Source organism: Cavia porcellus, unplaced genomic scaffold (assembly GCF_034190915.1).
Source record: "Cavia porcellus strain 051 isolate PalLab524CR breed Dunkin Hartley unplaced genomic scaffold, mCavPor4.1 scaffold_16, whole genome shotgun sequence".
Classification (NCBI taxonomy): domain Eukaryota; kingdom Metazoa; phylum Chordata; class Mammalia; order Rodentia; family Caviidae; genus Cavia; species Cavia porcellus.
Genome location: NW_026947499.1, coordinates 20,356,609 through 20,376,526, shown reverse-complemented (window position 1 = coordinate 20,376,526; position 19,918 = coordinate 20,356,609). Strand labels below are relative to the sequence as shown.

The following is a 19,918-nucleotide window of genomic DNA, read 5'->3' as shown; positions in this document are numbered from 1 at the left end:
GCTTGATCAGTAGGAAAGTCAGTAAAAACAGGGCCTGTTCAGGACAAGACTGTTAAAATGGGGCTAGAAAAGAGCCAAGAGTAGTGATGCATCATTCAGGGGGCTGAGAGGAGAATCGGGAGCCCAGCCCGCCTGCATGGTGCAGTGTGATGAACCTAGGGCACGCACGCTGTGTTTTCCTTTTAAAATGTTAATGTATGATTTTTTTTTAGACTAAAACCTCAGTATTCAGGTTTAATTGTAGTGTTGGCACTTTGCAATAAATAAATGGGTTTGGGGTTTCAGTTTGCACACTCATCTCCATCACTGGCATAGTGAGCTGAAAGCCCACCTAGACAAAGAAGAGAAAGAAAAAAGAAAAGGGTACGACAAACACAGCAAGATAGACCTTCCTATAAAACTGGCTTCAGATTCCACTATAGCATGAACTTGTAGAAATTCAGAACCAAGGAGCCAGGGTAGGGTCGGCAAATTGAAAATGACGTTGAGAATAAGGGACATTCTGGCTAAAATGGCCTAACAGGATTCTTGCGGAAGACTGGCCATGTGATCAGACACCCCAGGGGATGCTCAGGGGTGAGCAGCTGTCACGGAAGGTGGAGGCTAGTTAGTCCATCTTTTGTGGTCTGAGGACGGTTCTGAAAGGGCCCCTGCTATTCTTTCCTGTCAGTACCTGTCAGGCCTCCGTAGGATCCAGAAGTGTGACTGCAGCAGAGGGACTGTGGACTCTATGAAAGAAATGTATTCATGTTAAAACTGCAAGGCAGACCTTACTCAAGACCATCGAGATGGTCCCCAGAGTACAGCAGTGGGATTTGAAGTAGAAGGAGAGATCGGGCTCAACAGGGGAAATTCTCAGTTCATATCAAGGACAAGGTCAGAGCCACTCAGTACAGAGGGACTGAGAGTTGAAAGAAGTACATTACTCAGTCCAGTTAGAGTTTAAGACAAGAATCTGCCAGGTACCACACCACATCCCTGTAGTCCTAGCACATGGGAAGCAGGTAGATCGAAGGTTTGAATCCCTCCTGAGCAAATCGAGACTCTGTCTCAAAATTTAAAAGTGGGGAAAGGAGAGCTGGGAATGTAGATCACTGTGAAGGTCCTGGGTTCAATCCCCAGCGCTGCAAAAAATAAACTAAGGAAAGAATCTTTGTCAGTTCCCTCAGCCCACCATGTTTCATGAGAGTCATTACCCACCCCCCAACTTGTTTCCTAACCTATAACTTGGGTAGAGGACCTTGGTGCCTCAGTGATGTGGTATGTCAGTGCAGCTGCTATTTATTATTCTTGTTAGTCATTGTCACTGTTGGTAAAGGGGTAGTGGAGAAGGCCAGATCTGGCTCCAGCCCTCCGGTCAGTAGGAAAAATAGCCTCTGGACCCTCATTAAACGGGAAGGAATGAGGGCCCTGCACCAGGGCCCTTATGACTCATGCTGCATAGGCGGTAGCTGGCCTGCCTGCTGGCGACAGAGACTCCTGGCAGCGGGGGCTTGTTTGTGTGATCCCAGGAGGAAGGAAGTTGGGGGAGGGGTGGTGATGTGGGAGATCCCGGTCCAACTTCTTTCATCCCCGCAGACGCTAGTGTTTTCTATATGGGATATACTTAGGAGAGGCATCCATGACGCGGGGCTCAGCCTTCCTGAGCTCAGGCTTTCCCGTGACATCAGGCATTTCTGTGTGTGCCCTGTGGGAGGGGCGCTCAGCTGTCCACATCCTGCTGCTGGGAGTCACAGGGATAGTGTGGCCTACAGTCTCCTGTCTCCTGTCTCCAGGCAACCTCTTTAGACATCTTTGACTCAGAAGCTGTGTGGAGAGACTTCCTCTGAGACAAGACCATCGGCTTAGAGTGTCTGAGGGAAGAAGGGAAGAGGTCCAGACCTAGCCAGGAGGGCAGGCCAAGAGGGATGGGTCAGGATGGAGACTGTCTCCAGTGAAGCTGCTCACATACCTGTCTTGTGGGCAGGGCACATCAAAATCTTCCAAAGTCAGGGTCTCGTTCAATTTGTTTTGATCTCCCCTATGATACTGATAAGCAGTTGGTCACGTCATGTGTAAGGGACATTCTGGATAAACTTGGGTTTCTGCCCCTCCTCTTCAAATGACAATCCCGGATCAGCTGTCCAGCCCACACATCCCTTCTTTTTTTTTTTTTTTTTAATCGGTACCAGGGATCGAACTCACAGCCGCGCGCTTGCAAGGCAGGCGCTTATGCAGCTGAGCTAAATCCCCAGCCCCCCACACATCCCTTCTTGCAAGACAGAGGCTCCTCAGGAGGAGGGTGGAGGGTTCCCTCCTTTCAAGGACTAGGATAGATGAGCTGGCCTGTGTAGAGCCATGAGCTAGAAAGACCGACATCTAGGACACACCACCAGGACAGTGCCAACCATCTGGGAAGAGCTGGATTGGCAACATTTCAGGCCCTCAAATTCGGGCTGGGGGGCCTAGGCCAGGGTCCACCTCCAGCTGGCTCTGAGCCTCAACAGCTGTCCAAACAGACAAGGCTATTCTAATCTACCCTCAGGACACCAGGAGTCAGCAGTGCCACACTTGGGATTGAGGACTTCCTATGCCAGGTCTCAGGGATCCCAGGAACAAAAAGATGTCTAACCCAAGCCTCAGGCTCCAAAGGCTTGGAAAGAAACCCATGAATATGCCAAGAGCCACAGGGGCCACTTGTAAGGCAGGGTGAGGCTACAGAGAAGCCTTCACAAAAGAGGGGCATGTCTTCAGGGGATAATTTGGCAAACACAGGTTAGCAGTAGCACACGGCATAGCGTAACCAGAGGAGTCATCCCAAAGAGGCCAGTCTGGCTCAACCCAGTGCAGCCAGGCCAGGGACAGGGGCCCCAAGGAACTGTCAGATTCCTCGGACATTCTGGGCCAGGACAAGGATCCAGGGTGAATCACCAATCAGCAAATCCCAAGACACTTGGAGCCACACAGCTGTTGGGAATTTCTTGCTTTGGTCTTTTTCCTTCTGCTCCGTTTATTCATTAATTTTCTAGGTTGTTAAATTCTAGCACTCTGTATCTTTTCTTTAGGGAGTAACTTTGTATCAAGCCATTGAATTTTGTCTTCACTCATTTTTCCAACTTGTTCCATCTCTCCTGACCTTTTGTGTGTCTTTCTGAGCTCATGACTCAGATTTCAAGGAGGGCATCAGGTTGATCTTCACTTGTTTCTAGAGATTTGCCCATTATGCACATTTCATGTAAATGGAATCATATCAGAGATGAGCCCCTCTTTTTTAAGTGTGTAAACAGTGTATAACGTTTATACTCCTTGTATGGAGTTGGTACTATTGTAACTGGTTTCTTTCACACACAGTGATGTTTTTCAGGGTCATCTACATCATAGTATTATCAGAAATAACTAAGTATGCAAGCACATGGGTATCCCACATTTTAGTTTCTCCATTCATCAGTTTGGGGCCGATATGGCCTATGCCAAGAACATAGTTCTCGGTTTGCCTTTGCACAGATGAATGTTTCCCTTCTTGGGTAGACAGCTACTGGAATTGTTGGCTCTTCTAGCAAGTTGACTTTGGGAGAATTACTCTACTTTTTCCCAAGTGGCTGCAGCATTTTTATCTTCACTGGACTGTGTATGAGGGTTCCCATTTCGCTGTATCGGAACACTAGTTCACAATCCTTATTTTTTAGCAGCTGTCCCTTTTTTGTGAGCGTAGGACTTTGCTCTTGCTCCCCTACTGAGCTATACCCCCAGTTCTTTTATCCTTGTAAGTGATGCAGGAGACTGGTGTGATAGATAGTTAAAACTTCTACAGCTCAAGAGACCAGATTATAGTAGGAGTAGACCTGGAATATCACAGTGGGAGGCCAGATTTCTCTCCCAGAGAGCAGAGGGTGTCCTTACCTGGTGGTCTCTGCAAAGCCCCTTGGGAGTAAGTCACAGTACAGATACAGTATATGGAGTTCAGACATGAGCAACCGGGAATTCCCTGCTGGGCCACCTGGGCCTGTAGTGAAGGATGTGAAAGAGTTTGTTGTTTACCAGGAGGCAAGTGAAGAGGGACTGAGCATTTCCTTCTTTGGACAGTTGAATCATACCCTCCCCAGAACAAGGGTGAGTGAGATCATGCCCTGTGGTCACCCATCAGTGGTGGCTTATGTGTCTATACTGGCTACAGAGGAAGCAGGATAGTGCTTGGTCCTCAGCAAAGCCATCACACAAGGCGATGAGGATTATTTGAGGGCTGCGCTCAGCATGTACCCCTAGTTGGATGTAGGTCTTCCCCAGCCTCCGCATCTCCTCCCTGGGATGGATGTGCTGGGCAGTTTTCTAGACAAACCTCTGGGCAGCTGTCCACCAGCGCCCCTGGTCACAAATGTTCTTCCAAGGCCCCTTCCTTGCCCATCTGCTTTGGAAGATAGCATTGACCCAGACTGTCCTGTCACTTGGTGTGAGCAGACAGGCCTTGCTTGCCTGCTCCCTCATCCTGCAGGGGACACATTCTTCATGGACACTTTGCAACTCCAAGGGCACTCTCAGTAACATGATATTTCATTTTCCCTTAACTAGAGGTACCTAGCTCTCCCAACCCAAAATCAATAGTTATTCCACATCCTGAAGGGGGTTAGTGTCTCTGTCTGTCTGTCTTTCCCCTTCCTCCTCCCTCACTTTCCCTCCCTTCTTCCTTCTCTCCCTCACCTACATCCCTTCCTCCCTTCCCTCCCCCTCTCTCTCTCTGCTTACCTGCCCCCTCTCCTTCTTCTTCTCCCATCTCCCCTTTTTCCCTTCTACCCTCCACCCCCAACACTTTTGATTTTTATTTTTAAGACAGGCTTATTAAGTCAGACTAAGTTCCTGGCCTTAAACTTTGATCCTCCAGCCTCAGCCTCCTGAGTGCCCGAGCTTACAGTCGTGCATTAAAGGACTGAGGATGTAGATCAGTGGTAAAGCACTTACTTAGCTTGTTCAAGTCCCTGAGTTCAACCCCCAGCAGCACAAAATAAAAGTCCAAGGCCCATTGCTTGTTTCCCTAGTACTTTAAATAACTATGAGAGAATGTGCCACCGCTGAGTGCTATTTGGAGTTGGTCTTTACAAAGACCAAGGCCTGATCATTGAGTTCTTTGTGAGGTTTGCACTCCTACAAATACTTCATATTCTTTGGGGCTAGATGCCTAGAGGCCAACACTCCAAGCTGGAAATAGGGGCCAGATAGGGGTGGGTGCGGGGTGTCAGTGCCCAGGAATGGACAGTGCCGGGACTCCTGATTAGGGCTTTCATATCAGACAGCCAGCTTAGTGTGGGGGGGGGGGGGTAATATAGGGACCACAGTCAGGGAGCCCAGGTTACTAGTTAAGGGGGTGAGGGCCCTGGGGCATTCCCAGAGTGCTCCCAGACCGCATTGGGCTGACCTGTCACTCACATGTTACTCAGTGTCCAGATTTGGACCACAGGAAACCAGCCATTTGAGAAGGGAGACTGAGACACGCTGGAATTCCCGTAACCAGTAGACTCCAATTGGGGGGAGGTGTGTTTTTCCCATTCACAAACAAATAAGTGGAATGCGGGGGTGATGGGAAACTTTGACCTTGGCCAGCCAGACTGGAGGGCGGGCCTTCCCTGGAAGCCTCCTCAAAAGGCCCCAGGATCTGAGAGCTGGCCAGTGTGATCCCGTCCAGCCCCACTGTACTCTCGGAGCAGCAGGACTGAGGATGCGAAAGTCGCTGTCTGTCCCCACTGCAATGCAGGGCCTCCTTCGGTACTTCTGCCCCAGCCAGGCAGGCTGCAGCCGGGTAGCGTCTGCCGAAAAGCGCCTGTGTGCCCGAGGCACTGACCTGTGGGACTTCATCCGAAACCTGGTGTACAGGGGCAAGGTGGGCTGGCAAATGGGACTGGGTTCTAAGGTGGGCGGGGGAGGGTGGGGCACCTGACACCCAGATGTCTCAGACGGCAGCCTCTCCTCTCCTCCTGCTTTTCCAGTCTAGGGGCCATTTGTTCATGGTTTGTGCCAATTGTGGAATTTTGAGGAAGAAGGGGCCTGTGGTGACCACTCTTTGGAGGGAAAAAGATTTGTCCTGTTTAACTTGCTTCTGTGTTTCTGCTCTTGCTGAGGAAAGCGTGCCAAGTCCCCTTCCTTGGGCAGGCAAACACAGATTGGGGGCGGGTGCTGATACATGTCCTTGTTACCTCCAGCCGTGCCTGGTTTGGTATGGGTTAAGAGCTCTGGTGCTCCAGAGCTGAGAAGGGTTCACATCTTTCTCCTCTTGCTTCTCCTGGAGGAGACCTGGGACTTATTTTTCAAGGAAGCACCTCATAGAGATTTCTTTTTCTGGTGGTTTGTGACTGTCTGGTACGTCCTCATGGAGCTAGGATACCATGGGCTGCAGGATGGCCTCCTAAAAAAAAACTAGGATAGAAGAAAAATGAGAATTTGTAGCCACACAGCCATTTGAGGGAGGCATTCATTCACCCTTTTTTTATTTGTTCTGAATTTGGGAATGTTAATCAGTAGACCCTAGAAGGGAAGATAAACCAGAAGGACATGGCAGGTACAGCCTGGGGACCAGGTGCACGTGTCTGGGAGGTAGAGATACCTGGGCTCTTTACCCTGCTCCTGAAGCCCTCCTCTTTTTCTACCTTTAGAAAGCCCAGATAGCCGTAGTTCTGGGGTCTCTTGCCGCAGATAAATGTATGATGCCTGTCCTATGCGCCTCCCTAGACCTAGCACTGTGCTTAGCACTGGTGCATACATGCACACACTTGTGGATATGTTTGTGTCTTGCATGTACACAGAAATCACCAGGTGGGGTCCTTGTTCTTAAGTGGCTCGTCTAGTAGTAGAACTGGCACCTAAAGCAACCAGTAAGAACACAAGGCCATGCATGGTGTGTGCCACATCCTACGGTGTTGGACAGTGGCTTACTGCCCTTGCTTCATACCAGTCACCTGGGGAGTTTCTACCTGTGCAAATCCCGGGACTTGCTTAGAAATGTGGCTCTAGTTCTTTGCAGGCAGAGTTCAGGGAGGTGTTTTATGCTTTCATTTTGCAGTGCTGAGGTGTGAACCCAGGGCCTTGAATGTACCAGCAGGTGCTCTACTACTGAGCCACATCCTCAGTCCTGGGAGGTGTTTTTTCACTGTTTTGTTTTCAGTTTTCTTGGTTTTGTTTTGTTTTTGTTTTTGTTTTTGGTATCAGGGATCAAACTCAAAACCTCATGCTTGGCTAGGCAAGCACTTACACCACTGAGCTAAATCCGCAGCCCTTCTTGTTTGTTTGTTTTTTTTTTTTTTTTGAAACAGGGTCTTGTTATATAGCCCAGGCTGGTTTTGAACTCATATTGATCCTCCTGCTCTAGCTTCCTGAGTGCTGGGATTATAGGTGTATACCACCACATACCTGGCTCCCGTTGGTATTGTTTTTTGTTTGGTTTGGTATCAGGGATCGAACTCATCATCACGTGCTTGCAAAGCAGGCACTTATTTTGCTGAGCTAAATCCCCAGCCCCAAACATCACATCTTTTCTTTCTTTTTTTTTTTTTTTTTTAATTTGGTACTGGGGATCGAACTCCTCACAACTGCACACTTGCCAGGCAGGTGCTTATGCTGCTGAGCTAAATCCCTGGCATATTAGCTAGAACCCCCCAACTACGAATTCACCCAGCCCATCCAGTGATAGCAGCTTTATTCAGGAGCTTCTGATGTAGTATGCTTACCAAAAAGAGGGACAGAGATTTCACAGATGCCAGAGCATGTAGCCTTTTTATGTAGGTGATACCAAATGATAGCCTGCTGCTGAACACCTGCTGGGCAGTGATCTGTGGAGGGGCTCCCTTCTAACTCTCCCCACCCAGTCCACTGTGTGACTGGGGCTTGGGGTCTGCATCCTTCTGAGCCTGACACTAAGTCATAGGACTGGCCTGGCCTGGCCTGGCAGCTTTTTTCTGCCGCAAACCAGAACACAGCACAGAGGGAAAACAGTGTCTGTGATTCTCTGGACAGGAGCTCTCTGGTGCTGTCCCCCGTCCAGGGGTTACTACTGAAATTGCTCTTCCCAACGTGTACTTTATACCAATTGCTTGTCCTCTGTGGAGCATCCTGCAGCACCTTTGACTGACTGATGGTGAGGGATCCAGGACCTTGAACTCCATCCTAGGAGAAAGGTCCTATCACTCTCACCATGGTAAGCTCTGCCCCAAGCAGCAAAGATGTGAGAGCGGTAAGGCCCTGAGTTCCAGGGCTTGCTAACAAGTTATTTCCTATCTCTGAATCCTTCTTGGTTTCTGGATCGAGGTGTCTGCTGCATTCAGGCTCTGCTTCCTAGGTATGAAGCAGTAGCAGGTGTGGGTCTCTGAAGGGTCTCTGAACAGACCCAGGGGCCTCTGTTAATCATGTCTGCTTGCTTTCAGCTGGACCCCCAGGCCCTACAGGACAGAGACTGGCAGCGGACCGTCATCGCCATGAACGGGGTACGTAGTCACTGGACTGTGGCAGTACCTGCTTTCGGTAGAAGGTTGCAGTGACCCTGAATCCTCCCGAAGATGTCAGAAGAAGGCTAAGCCTGAGCTGGTGACAGATAGGGGAAAGGCACTCACAGAGCACAGTCACTGTGAACAGGAATCTTTTCCATCTGATAGAAGCGCAACACAGGCCAAACCCTGAGCACTCTTTCATAAAAGGTGTCAGAGTGCCACCCGGCAATGGGCAGCTCAACCTAAGACCCTAGAGTGTTCCCAGAGAAACTGAGACCTCTGATTGGTCTTCAGCGATCCTTGGAAGATATATACAGGTCGAACATTCCTTATCCAAAATGCATGGGGCCAGAAGCACTGCGGGTTTCGGGTTTTTTCCCTGATAGGGGAATATTTGCCTATGTGAACTGACTTGGATGGGCCCCAAGTCCAAACATGAAATTTGTTTGCATTTCCTCCATAATTCTGCACACAGACAGACAGTAATTGTATGTGTTTTTCCCCATCAGCATAAGATCAGGTGTGGAATTTTCCACTTGTACTGTCATGTCAGCACTCAGAAAGTTTCAGATTTTAGAGCATTTCGGTTTTTGAGGTGAGGGATGCTCAGCATGTTACCAAAACAGGCAGAGCTAAGTGTATAATAAAAGTTAATGTTTGGTCATTCTTGGCCTTTTGTTAATTAGGTTTTTACATTTTTCTCTATGTTTTTGTGGGAGGGGGGGTTTGAGCCCAGGTCCTGTGATTTGCTAAGCTTGTGCTCAGCCACTGTGCTCCCAGTCCCATCTACTTATTTGTAAAAGTATTACAAGGAAAGAAAGAGAAGCAAGGCATGGTGGTACATTCCCACAGTTCCATTACTCAGGAGGCTGAGACAGGAGGATCCATGAGTTTGATTTCAGCCTCGGCTATATATCCAGACCATATCTGGAAAAAAAACCAAACCAACAAAGCAAAAAGACACAGTAGGGGTTGGGAACTGGTTCTAGTGAAGCCAGTCCTTCAGCCATCTTCCCCATTCCTGCTCTCACTGCATTGGACAGGGCCTTCCCCAAGGGCTGGCCTCACCCCACTCTGGGACCTTGTCCTGCTTCCCTGGCAGGTAGAAAGATTTGTTGAGACCTCGCAGAGCCCCTGGCACCTCAGGCTGTGAGGACCAAAAGAATGAGATGTCTGTGCCTTTTCTTCCCACTACAGATTGAAGTGAAACTGTCAGTCAAGTTCACAAGCAGAGAGTTTAGCTTGAAAAGAATGCCTTCCCGCAAACAGACAGGGGTCTTTGGAGTCAAGATTGCTGTGGTCACCAAGTAAGTGGTAAGGGGTGTGGGTTCGTGCACCAAGAGTGCCTGTCCCTGCAGGCATCTCTGCAGGAAGGAGCAGGCACAGTTTTCTCTGTGCATGGGGAGGGCTGCAGGGCTCCAGGGAGCACTCTGTGTGCTTAGCCACCTCCTGTGTTTACTGCAAAACCAACTCAGGAATGTCCTTCCCGCCTTCCTCTGGCAGCAGTGGGTGGCTCTTGCCTGACTCCAGAAACTGCCCAAACACAGGGTTTGCTTCCCTCGCTTGGAATTTGTTGAAATTTGTCGTGATCCCAGGTTCCTGTTGAATGATTATAACTCCTTCCCCTTTGTCATGAGCCTGTTGCCAGGAGAGGGCTGTTTGTTGGTTTCTGGGGAATACAGCCCACCTCTTCCTGATCTCACTCACGTTATGAGGATGGAATCCAGCCAGGACACTGACTTCGTGGATTGTCTGGGCTGGCGCCTGTGTCGTTTATTCCTCAGGCGTCTACTGGTGTTTCTAAACACCTCTGTCCCCACACCACTCTGGTGAGGCTCTGGGCATGAATAAGAGGACATTGTCCTTGATTATTCCAAATAAACACGTCTGATGACGGTGATGGGTGAAAGAGCTTTGATGTGTTCCTAAATCCAGTTGCAAAGCAAAACTAAAGACCAGACATGGTAATATATACCTGTAATTCCAGCTCTTTGATAGTCTGAGGTAGAAAGATTGCAAGTTAGAGAGCCAGCTGGGGCAAAATCAACAAGACTCTTGTTTCAGAATGAAAAATGGGCCAGGCATATACCTTAGTGCTCCCTGGGCTCAAGCTACAGTACCCCACCCCCCACACACACATATATACATACATAAATGCCAAAGGCCTCCAAATAGCACTGGCTTCTATGTTTGATATATTCTTACTGAGGGTCTTACAAGGAGGTAGTGGAATTGTCTGTTGCTATGCTTCGGAGGAGAAAAGCATTTAGAACTGCAGGGTATGTTGGCAGCCCTGTGGAGACAACTCTTTTTTTTCAGCAGATGTTTGTTGAGTGCCTGCCCTATGCAAAGCTCTTGAGGAGGCCGGGAAGGGTAAGGGGATTCACTGTGCACAGCAGTCAGGTGGACGGGCCACTACCATATCCAGTCTCCTAGCCTGGAGATGAGACTGCTCTCCAGGAAGCCATATGCCACCTGGTAAACTATTTCCTGTGGCCAGCTTCGCTCAGGAAAGCTTCCCACAGCTGGGGATGCAGCCTACTGGTAGAGCATTTTCCTGGCCTGTGTTAGGCAATCCCCAGCCCTGGTGAAGAGGGAGGAAAGGGGGAGCAGTGTTTGGCTGCTTCTGGCCTCTGGGTCAGCCCTGGTAAAATACATGCAGTGTAACTGGGTTTGCAGGGCAAGGGCACGCATGCATAGGGCTCTGTGTGCAGCCCAAGCCAGGCCCCTTCAGCACCTTCCTCACCCGCCAGTCCAGGTGTGCAGATGGGGGCAAGGCTGCCAGGACTCTGAAGACATTTCCTGTCCCCACAGGAGAGAACGCTCCAAAGTACCCTACATCGTACGCCAGTGCGTGGAAGAGATCGAGCGCCGAGGCATGGAGGAGGTGGGCATCTACCGAGTGTCCGGCGTGGCCACCGACATCCAGGCCTTGAAGGCAGCCTTTGACGTCAGTAAGTGTCACTCAGGCAATAGAGACACAGCTGGTGTCCACACTAAAACTCTCAGAGTGTCTTCTTTGACCTTTGCCTGTCACATCATTCTCCACGTTTTCATTTTTTGTTTTATTATTTAAAAATACAAGATGAGCAGGGCATAGTGGCACGTGCATATAATTCCAGCTACTTGTGGAGCTGAGGCAGGAGGATTCCTTAAGTCCAAGAGTTCAAAGCTGGCCCTTAAACCATCCTAGCCACGACTGCCAAGTTAGACCAGGAGCTTTGGTGGGGTGAGGTGCCAAAGCCCAGGATTCCATGCGTTCTCATCATGCTTGCTTGCAGATGTGGTGAAGCAAAGGGTATGGAATAACCCAGCTTCCCTCTGTCTCACTCACCCTCTCATGCCCTGAGAGACGCAGGACTGTCCCATTTACCAGGGAAGGACCCTGAGACCCCTGGGGATCCTTGCCCAGCATCCTCAAAATGTAATGGCACAGAACCAGGACCCACCAAGACTTTGTGCCTGCGAACTTCCCAGGGCACATGCCACCCACCTGACCTCTGAGGCCCCTAGAGGCCCAGCTCCCCTGGTCAGGGCTTGCTCCTTCTGGGCCATGTGGATGGGCCTAGTCTGTGGTGTGATCATCTTTCCCTAGCAGAGAACACTGGCAGTTAGGCATTTGCTACAGGAAAGGTAGAGCTGTATTCTGATTGCTGCCCAGGTACCAAGTTCTCCACTGCCTTTGCTGCTCCTCCTGGCCGGGTGCATCTACCTCTTTGTCTGATCTCCCCCTCACCTAGAGGGTAGAAGGGGTGGGGGTGTACGCACCTCCCCAACAACACTGCACGGACTCAGAACCATGCAGATGCTTGCGGGGAGTGTGAGGAGCCTCTCAAAGGGGAGGAGGGCCCCACGCAGTAGTCGGCTCAGGGCAGCCTGCGTCACCAAGGCAGGGATTGCACAGGCCCCAGGCGGGGCTCTGTGTGAAGCTCTCCATTTCCATCCTCTCCAGACAACAAGGATGTGTCGGTGATGATGAGTGAGATGGACGTGAACGCCATCGCTGGCACACTGAAGCTCTACTTCCGTGAGCTACCTGAGCCCCTCTTCACTGACGAGTTCTACCCCAACTTTGCTGAGGGCATTGGTGAGCACTGGAGGGAGGAGACATGTCCCCAGCCCTGCTCCTGTCACTGACACCTTTGGGAAAACCTGCGCCTCTCTACCCTATAAGTGTTTCATCCCGACCTGAGAAACCTGACTGAATGGGATGGAAAGAGAACCCAGTCTATCTTGGAAGACTCTCCCTATCCTCAGAGGCTGCCTGCTGTCCCCACCCACCAGTAGCCAAGAGACATCCCGGGTGTAGCTTCCAAAGCCACAGCCTTCCTTCCTATAGACCAGGGCTGACTATGGCCTTCCAGGCAGAGGAACACGTTGCTTCTCTATCCCCAGGTCGTGGCCCAGTCAATGCGAGTACAGCCTTGACCCTAGGTCAGCCTGCAGGTTGGCATCCAAAGGAGGGTGCTAGTGTATGAGGACAGCTTACAGCCTCTATGTCAGTCTTCAGACAAGTCTACCTGCCAGGGTGCATTCAGCAAGGACTCGGTCTCTGCCACCTGGAAGTGCTTCCAGAGTGCACAGGTCGATGAGAGCACTTCCCAGTGTTTTTCCAGTCAGGGGCCTTCCAGCCCTCCTCATCCTGCACTGTGCCTGGAGCCCAGCACTGTGGGATGGCCCTGGACAATCCAGTACCTTCCATCATAGGCCCCGGATGCTCCTCCTCTGACCACTCTCAGAAGTCTCCAGCCTGCGGTTCTGATTCTGAGAAGTAACACCCCTCCCCCTTCTGCAGCTCTTTCAGACCCCGTTGCGAAGGAGAGCTGCATGCTCAACCTGCTGCTGTCCCTTCCGGAAGCCAACCTGCTGACCTTCCTCTTCCTGCTGGACCACCTGAAAAGGTAGCTGTGGCCTTCCATGGGAACCAAGAGCCCCAGGACCCTAGGAAGCTGGGTGGTGGTTCCCTGGTACCAAGGAAGGGCCTTTTATCTTTATCCATCTGCAAGATTCACCCCTCAGGGGACTAGTGCCATCGCCACCCTCTTCCCTTTGCACCTGGCCTTAAGCAAGGAGCATTGTGCTCCAAACCCAGTCAATGACATGCTTGGATTCTCCCTTCCCCTGGGTCATGGCTTACAGCTGTCTCAGCTGCCTGTTAGTCTCAAGTGGCCTTTGCCCTCAGACCCCAAAGCACCAAAAGTGGAGTCTGTTTTCAGCACAACCAGAGCTGAGCCCCCTCCCTCCCTGTGGCTGTGCTGTGGGAGTCAGTACAAGGCAGCAAGGGGTGTCACCTGCCACCGCGTTCCCTGAGAATCCCAGGGAAGGCCAGCTCCTTTGCCTCTGTCCTAAAGGTGGTGTCAAGCCAGTATCCTGGCTTGGCATGCTGGCACATACTTACAATTGCAGCACTCAGGAGGCTGAAGAAGGAGGAATGCTACCAGTTTAAGGGCTACGTGGTGACTTCAAGGCCAGCCTGAACTACAAAGTGAGATCCTATCTCCAAAAAAAAAAGGAAAAAAAAACCAGAAACCCAAAACAACATCTTGTGCTTTGTCTCTCTGTAGGGTAGCGGAAAAGGAGACCGTGAACAAGATGTCCCTGCACAACCTCGCCACAGTCTTTGGCCCCACGCTGCTCCGGCCCTCAGAGAAAGAGAGCAAGCTTCCTGCCAACCCCAGCCAACCCATCACCATGACTGACAGCTGGTCCCTGGAGGTCATGTCCCAGGTATGGGAAACAGGCTCTGGCAAATGTCGTGCTGGCCTGTGCCTGCCCCGGCCCAAGTCCTGCCCACCATTCCCACCGACATTGTGTACAAGTGATGACCAAGAGTTAGCAAGAGGGCTGTGCTTAGACCCACTCAGCTGAGAGAACGGAAGACCCTGGCCTCTTCTCTCCGTACCTTGCTGGGTTTTATAGGGCCAAGCCACCTGCTGGTCCTTTGGGTACACTTGGCCTGAATCTTAACACCAATTCACACTTCAGTAGCCTTATCCCACCCCGGATTTCTTCTAGAAACTTCTATTTATTTATTTGGTACCAGGGATCAAACTCACTACCTCGCGCTTGCCAGGCAGGTACTTACACCACTGAGCTAAATCTCGGGCCCTCTCCCACCCCAGATTTCTTACTGTGAAGAGCAAGAAGACCTCCCCACCTGCAGCTGTGAACACCTCTGAGCCACTTTCCTCTTCCTTGGCAGGTCCAAGTGTTGCTGTACTTCCTGCAGCTGGAGGCCATCCCTGCCCCAGACAGCAAGAGACAGAGCATCCTGTTTTCCACTGAAGTCTAAAAAGGCCCTATATTATGTCCTTACAAGGCCAACAGAACACTCTAGAAACTTGTGAAATGGGAAGAGCGGGAGCCGAACATTCTTGAAGTGTAATTGGGCCATTCCCAAGAGCAAGGTTGTCAGTCAAGAGAAGTACGAAAAGCTGGATGGATGACCTGCTCCGACCTGTGCCCTGCAGTTTGCAATCTCGGGCTGGCTTTGGGACTGTGGTTTTCCATACTGCCGCCAGAGGGCGCCTCAAGCAAGCGTGTCTCCACATGTAGGCCTGGCCCCCGGGAGAGGCGGCCAAGGGAGTGGTTTTTATGAATTTAATTTATCAGAATTTAAAGTATTTCTACAGGATCAGTTGTCAAGATGCATCCTCTCCAAAAATAAGGGAACACCTCAAGATTCCCTCCCTGTCATATCTTGGAGTGAAGGCTGCTACTGCTTCATACTGGGGGGAGGGGGGAGAGCATCTTGATTTCCCTGATTTAGAAATTCACCTTCATTTGTAACAGGGTTTGAGAAGCCAAGTCAACACTGGTGTAGCATTTCGACTCTTCACAGCTTGCTTCTTTTCTAAGGTTTCTGTGCCGAAGTGGCCCATTTTCTGCTTTCTCCTGTTGCTTTGGTTTTGCTATTTGTATGCTTCTAGAGGTCATCTCCACCTACAGCCATGAAATGTCCAGCAACGAGATGCCAGGGGGACAGAAGCTCAGGCCACCCACCTCATGGTTCCTTCTCCAGGGAGAACGATAGCGTCCGCTGATCCTTACTGCCTGCCTGGCACCCGCTCTCCTTTTTGGCTTGAAAGAGAGACCTTGGTTTCCCCTGCTTTATTCTGCCCATGCTGACTTTTCCCTGCCCGCACAGATTGTTTCATTTCATTTCTCCCAGCTGAACAGACTCAGTTAGCTTTTGTAAAAGTTTCCTCTCTGCAGCAGCAGCTTGCTGACAGCTTATTTTAAAACTTTGATCCGAAATAGCCTTTTGATACTTGAATATTTTTAAGTTTTATACATAGTTTCTAATTTTTTTCCTAACAGATTCAGATACCTAATAAGATACTAGAATGTACTCTGTGGACAGACCATGTCCTGGAAGCATTTGAATTCCTCCAGGCGTCAGCTCTGTTTTTATCTGGAGTCATTTCTGATGTCTCTGAGCATCAGACACTTCAGGGGAGCTCCCACCCCAGAGCAGGAGGAAGGATGGGGTACCTGCTGCCCGTGCTGCCCATCTCCCTATGCGCCCTGCACCTGTGCCAGAGCTGACCACCAGTATAGAGAAAAGAAAACTGGGGAAACCATCACATATTTTAGAAGCAAACTCAAATAGTTGCATCACCCTTCTAAAGAGGAGCTTGGGATAGGGGGACAGAAGAAAGAAAATCAAAGGGATCCCCATGCTGGTCCCGCGGGGGAAGGGATGCTGCCAATCATGGGAGGGAAGCGGGGCGTAACTCAGGAAATGTATGCTGGTTATCACATAAAGGCACCAGTACCTGGTGGGACACTGTCCCATGACCCTTCTCATATCGGGGGAGGAGGACGTGTCAGCGGGCAGCTTCTGCCAAGCCTGCAGCATGTGGAGAGATCCCTGGCAACCAGGGCCCGTGCACCCCCACACACATACTGTTCCCTCTGCTTGTGAACCTGCCAAGGCAGGGGGCAGAACAGTCGCTGACAGTTCTCCATCTGTGTACAGTGTTTATTTAATTGTGCTTTTTTTCTCACAGAAAGCAGAGCTGCCCTCCTGGGTGGTGAGGGCAGAGACTGCCTCTGCCTCTGCGCATTTCTGGGCCCGGGGCTCCTCTGGCCTGGCTGCCCATCACTGTCTGTCTCAGCAGCCCTGCGAAGGGAACACATTTTGCCCAGGCCTTGTTTCTGTTCCCTCTGGTATCATGATTTGCGTCTGTCGCCTTGAAACTGGAAAGCAATATATCAATGTCTGTGCCAATTCTCATTCCCTCGCCCATCTTCATCTTACTATTTTTTATTTATATAGGATGTGTGCTATTTAACAATGGGATGACCACTCTCGTGTAATTGTAAACGTGCTCCCCACCACTGGGCCGTGATGGTGGTGGTGGCTTTGGAGCTGGGGCTGCCCCTTATTATGCCATCTCATGCCTAGCAAGCCAGTATGTTGGCAAAGCCAGCGTGAGGCTGGAAAAAATAGTGTTCTCCAGGAGTGGGGAGGACTCTGCCCTCCCACTGCAAAGAGGTAAAGGCCCAGAGTCCAGTGTGACCGTCCACAAGGCTGGTGGCCGAACTGTAATGCAAGAAATGATGTCTTCTTGCCTTGGGGCCTAAGAGCAACAAGCTCCAATTGTTGGCAGCAGCCTGGCCTAACCCCAGCGGTTGGCTGGTCACTTAGCAGCTGTGATCTGGAGTTGAGTTCAGCCATGTGTGCACCACCATGGGGGACAGGACTGCTCACACTTTCATTAAAGTTACCTGAGACTACTTGAGTTGGTGGTGGTTTCTGATCATAATGAAAAACTGTGCTCAGGGCCTTCTGAAGGAACCACTGAGCTTTTGGTGTGGGCAGCAGGTACAGAGGGAGGCTAGGTATCCAGGCAGCCATGGTGGTCAGTTGGCCACCAGCTAGTGGGGAGAGAAGCACTCAACTGCTTCAGAAAGCCAGACCTGGTGGGGCCTGGGTGCCCGTAGGCTGATACTCGCCAAGCAGCATCAGGACACAGAAGCAGATGTGATCCGAGGAGTGTGGAGAAGCAACTGATTTGTCTAGGAACTGTGGTCCTTACCAGGTGGAACAAGAAAGCCCTTTGAGAGATGCATTCCCAACCCTGTAGGCAGGACAGATGGCAGACAGGCCCACCAGCCAGTGCTCCTTTAGCCTGCTGGACCCAGGGACAGAGAAGGCTCTGGTCACACACAGCCTGCTCCAGTTTTTGCCAGTGGCCACCGAAGCCTACATGAGCCCTGCCTCTCGGGTTCCTTGGTTCTCATTGGCATCCTGGTTAGCCCAGCCAGGGAGAAGGGGAGACTGTTACATGAAGGCCTGCCTGTCACATGATGGTGACTTTTTAGCTTGTCTCCAAACATTGCTGCCCAGAAACAGCGTGGAGCTGTCACTGTCACCACTGCTGTTGCACTGACAGTGGGAAGGTGTAGAGGTATCAGGAGAGACTGAGCTGTTAGCTGCTCTGAACGTGTTGCCCTTCAGCCTCCAGTGACCTGGTGGAGGTCTCATCCAGGGATCCACAGGAGATCTAGGCTGGGATTTCCCGAAGCTTTGGGAGCCCCACTTCCACCCTAACCACCCCCATCCCAGGCATAAGTGGTGATGCTGAGTGCTGTCCTCGCAAAGCCGCATGTGCAGTGAACCATTAGTCCAACTGACATCTCTTCATCGGGAAAGGGCTGCCACTGGCACCTCACTGAGTGTCCAGCCCCTAAAAGGTCGCAATTAGTGTCCTCTACCTGTATCTGCCCCTCCCGTTTGGGAAACCTATGGCCTATTTTTTAGCAGCTGATTTTTCAGGCTGGAGCTGACTGCTTCCCATGTTTCTGAGAGTGGGGTTGGGTCTGGCCAAACCCAGACCAGCGGCATGGCCCAAGAAGAAGGACGACTCACTGATGCTCCAAATCTGAGATCATTAACACCTCAGAGAGCTGCCAGAGGTTTTCTAATCCAACCTCTCGGCAGATGGGGAAACCAGGTTGCACAAAGAACCCCATCGCACTTGATATCTCAGACCTGGTCAGTGAACAGGGCAGGGACTCTGTGTCCTGATGTTCCCTGTCTCCAAACTCACCACCTTTTTGCTGGACCAAATGAGATGGGGCCAGCCCTCAACCACCAGCCCTCGCCTGGACCTGACTGCGGGTGCAGAGGCACAGCCTGTGAACTGGCATCAAATAGAAGTTGAAGCAAGGGAAAGCAGAATTTCCTATAGAATCTCTGAGGGGCTTTTATACTCTCCCTCTAAAGAAAGGCCCAGTTGCCTTAAAAGGAAACATTTACAGGATCTAAAGATGGGCTGTCAGGCCAGGGATGTAGCTCAGCAGCACAAGTGCCTGCCTGGTAATGCAAGATCATGAGTTCAGTTTCTGGTACCAAAAAATAAATAAAGATGGACTGTCACAGACAGTCATAGAAAGATACACAGAAGATGACGGTGTGACCAATAGCTCTTGTAGAGGCTCAAATGGCCCCTGGAATAGTGGCCACAGGTCAGCGGGCAGGAGGAGGTACTCTCTTGGTGGAGGAAGAAGTGCCAGAGGCAGGGTGGGAGTTGCTAGAGCCCAGCTGGCCTAACGAGTGGGAAGAACCTGGCAAGTGGTGGGTCAGCTACCAGCCAGCACCTTGCATCACCCCAGGTCTCACAGCAAGGCCAGCCAGGGAAGTGACAAAGACAGGCATGCACATAAATAGGTTCCTGGCAGAAAGCTCCTACTGCATCTCTTAACCATGACTAGATGGGAAAGAGGACCAGCTGCTTGGGGGAAAACAGTGCCAAGAGCCCTAAACTGGGCAGCCTGTCTCAACATCCCGCAGCAGTGCGTTCCAAGAAAGGCCTTCTCTGGCCCCTTTTCCAGCTAGAGCGGAGGACCCCAGATAACCCCTAATCTTTCTTAAAGCTCAAGTCACAAGCCAAATATGTTCCCATTCCCTTCCCGTCAACACAACTGGGTCCCTGTGAAAACAGGAGCTCCACCACCACGAGGCTGTGTAAGTGTGATGCTGGTCAAAGAAAGGGGACTTAGGGGACGAGGCCAAGTCAAGTTCAGGTCCCCGAGTAGTTGCTGGCTCAGCAGCTACCAGAAGAGAAGGCCACAGCATGGCAGGCAGACAGGCGAGGACAGTCCACGCCACCCAGAATCAGACCCTCTCCCAGCAACACATGACCGTGGACAGATGGACCTCCAAACCCCATTGCACCGTCCGTGTTGCCTTGCTGACTGCCCCCAGCCCCAGTGTGCTGCCCAGCTCCCATCCATGGACATGCAGCTTCCAGTGACCCAACCTACCGTCCCTGCTGCTCGGTTCCAGGGCAAACAAAGTGGGGCCAGACATGGGAGAGAACAACAGTGGAGACACGGGAATTGCTGCTGTTTCTTCTGTTCTCTGAAAACAGTATTTAAGACGCTGGTGGGGAGGGAATAAGAGGTCACTTGGAACAAGCTAAGGGGTCTAAGCGCCTCGTGTTCCCCAGCAGATAAGCATCCAG

The 19,918-nt window shown here is 51.0% G+C and overlaps 1 protein-coding gene across 1 annotated transcript in view; it reads left to right on the top strand.

The window, feature by feature from the left end:
• Positions 1-17,186, top strand: part of Bcr (BCR activator of RhoGEF and GTPase) — a 142,192-nt gene extending 125,006 nt beyond the window's left edge. Inside the window, exons 17-23 of the mRNA XM_003477963.5 lie at positions 8,382-8,441; positions 9,642-9,751; positions 11,259-11,398; positions 12,397-12,531; positions 13,240-13,345; positions 14,009-14,171; positions 14,647-17,186. Coding sequence (XP_003478011.3) covers positions 8,382-8,441; positions 9,642-9,751; positions 11,259-11,398; positions 12,397-12,531; positions 13,240-13,345; positions 14,009-14,171; positions 14,647-14,736 — 804 coding nt within the window. The 3' untranslated portion in view covers positions 14,737-17,186. The remainder of the gene's footprint in view (positions 1-8,381; positions 8,442-9,641; positions 9,752-11,258; positions 11,399-12,396; positions 12,532-13,239; positions 13,346-14,008; positions 14,172-14,646) is intronic.
• The last annotated feature ends 2,732 nt before the right edge of the window (positions 17,187-19,918 follow it).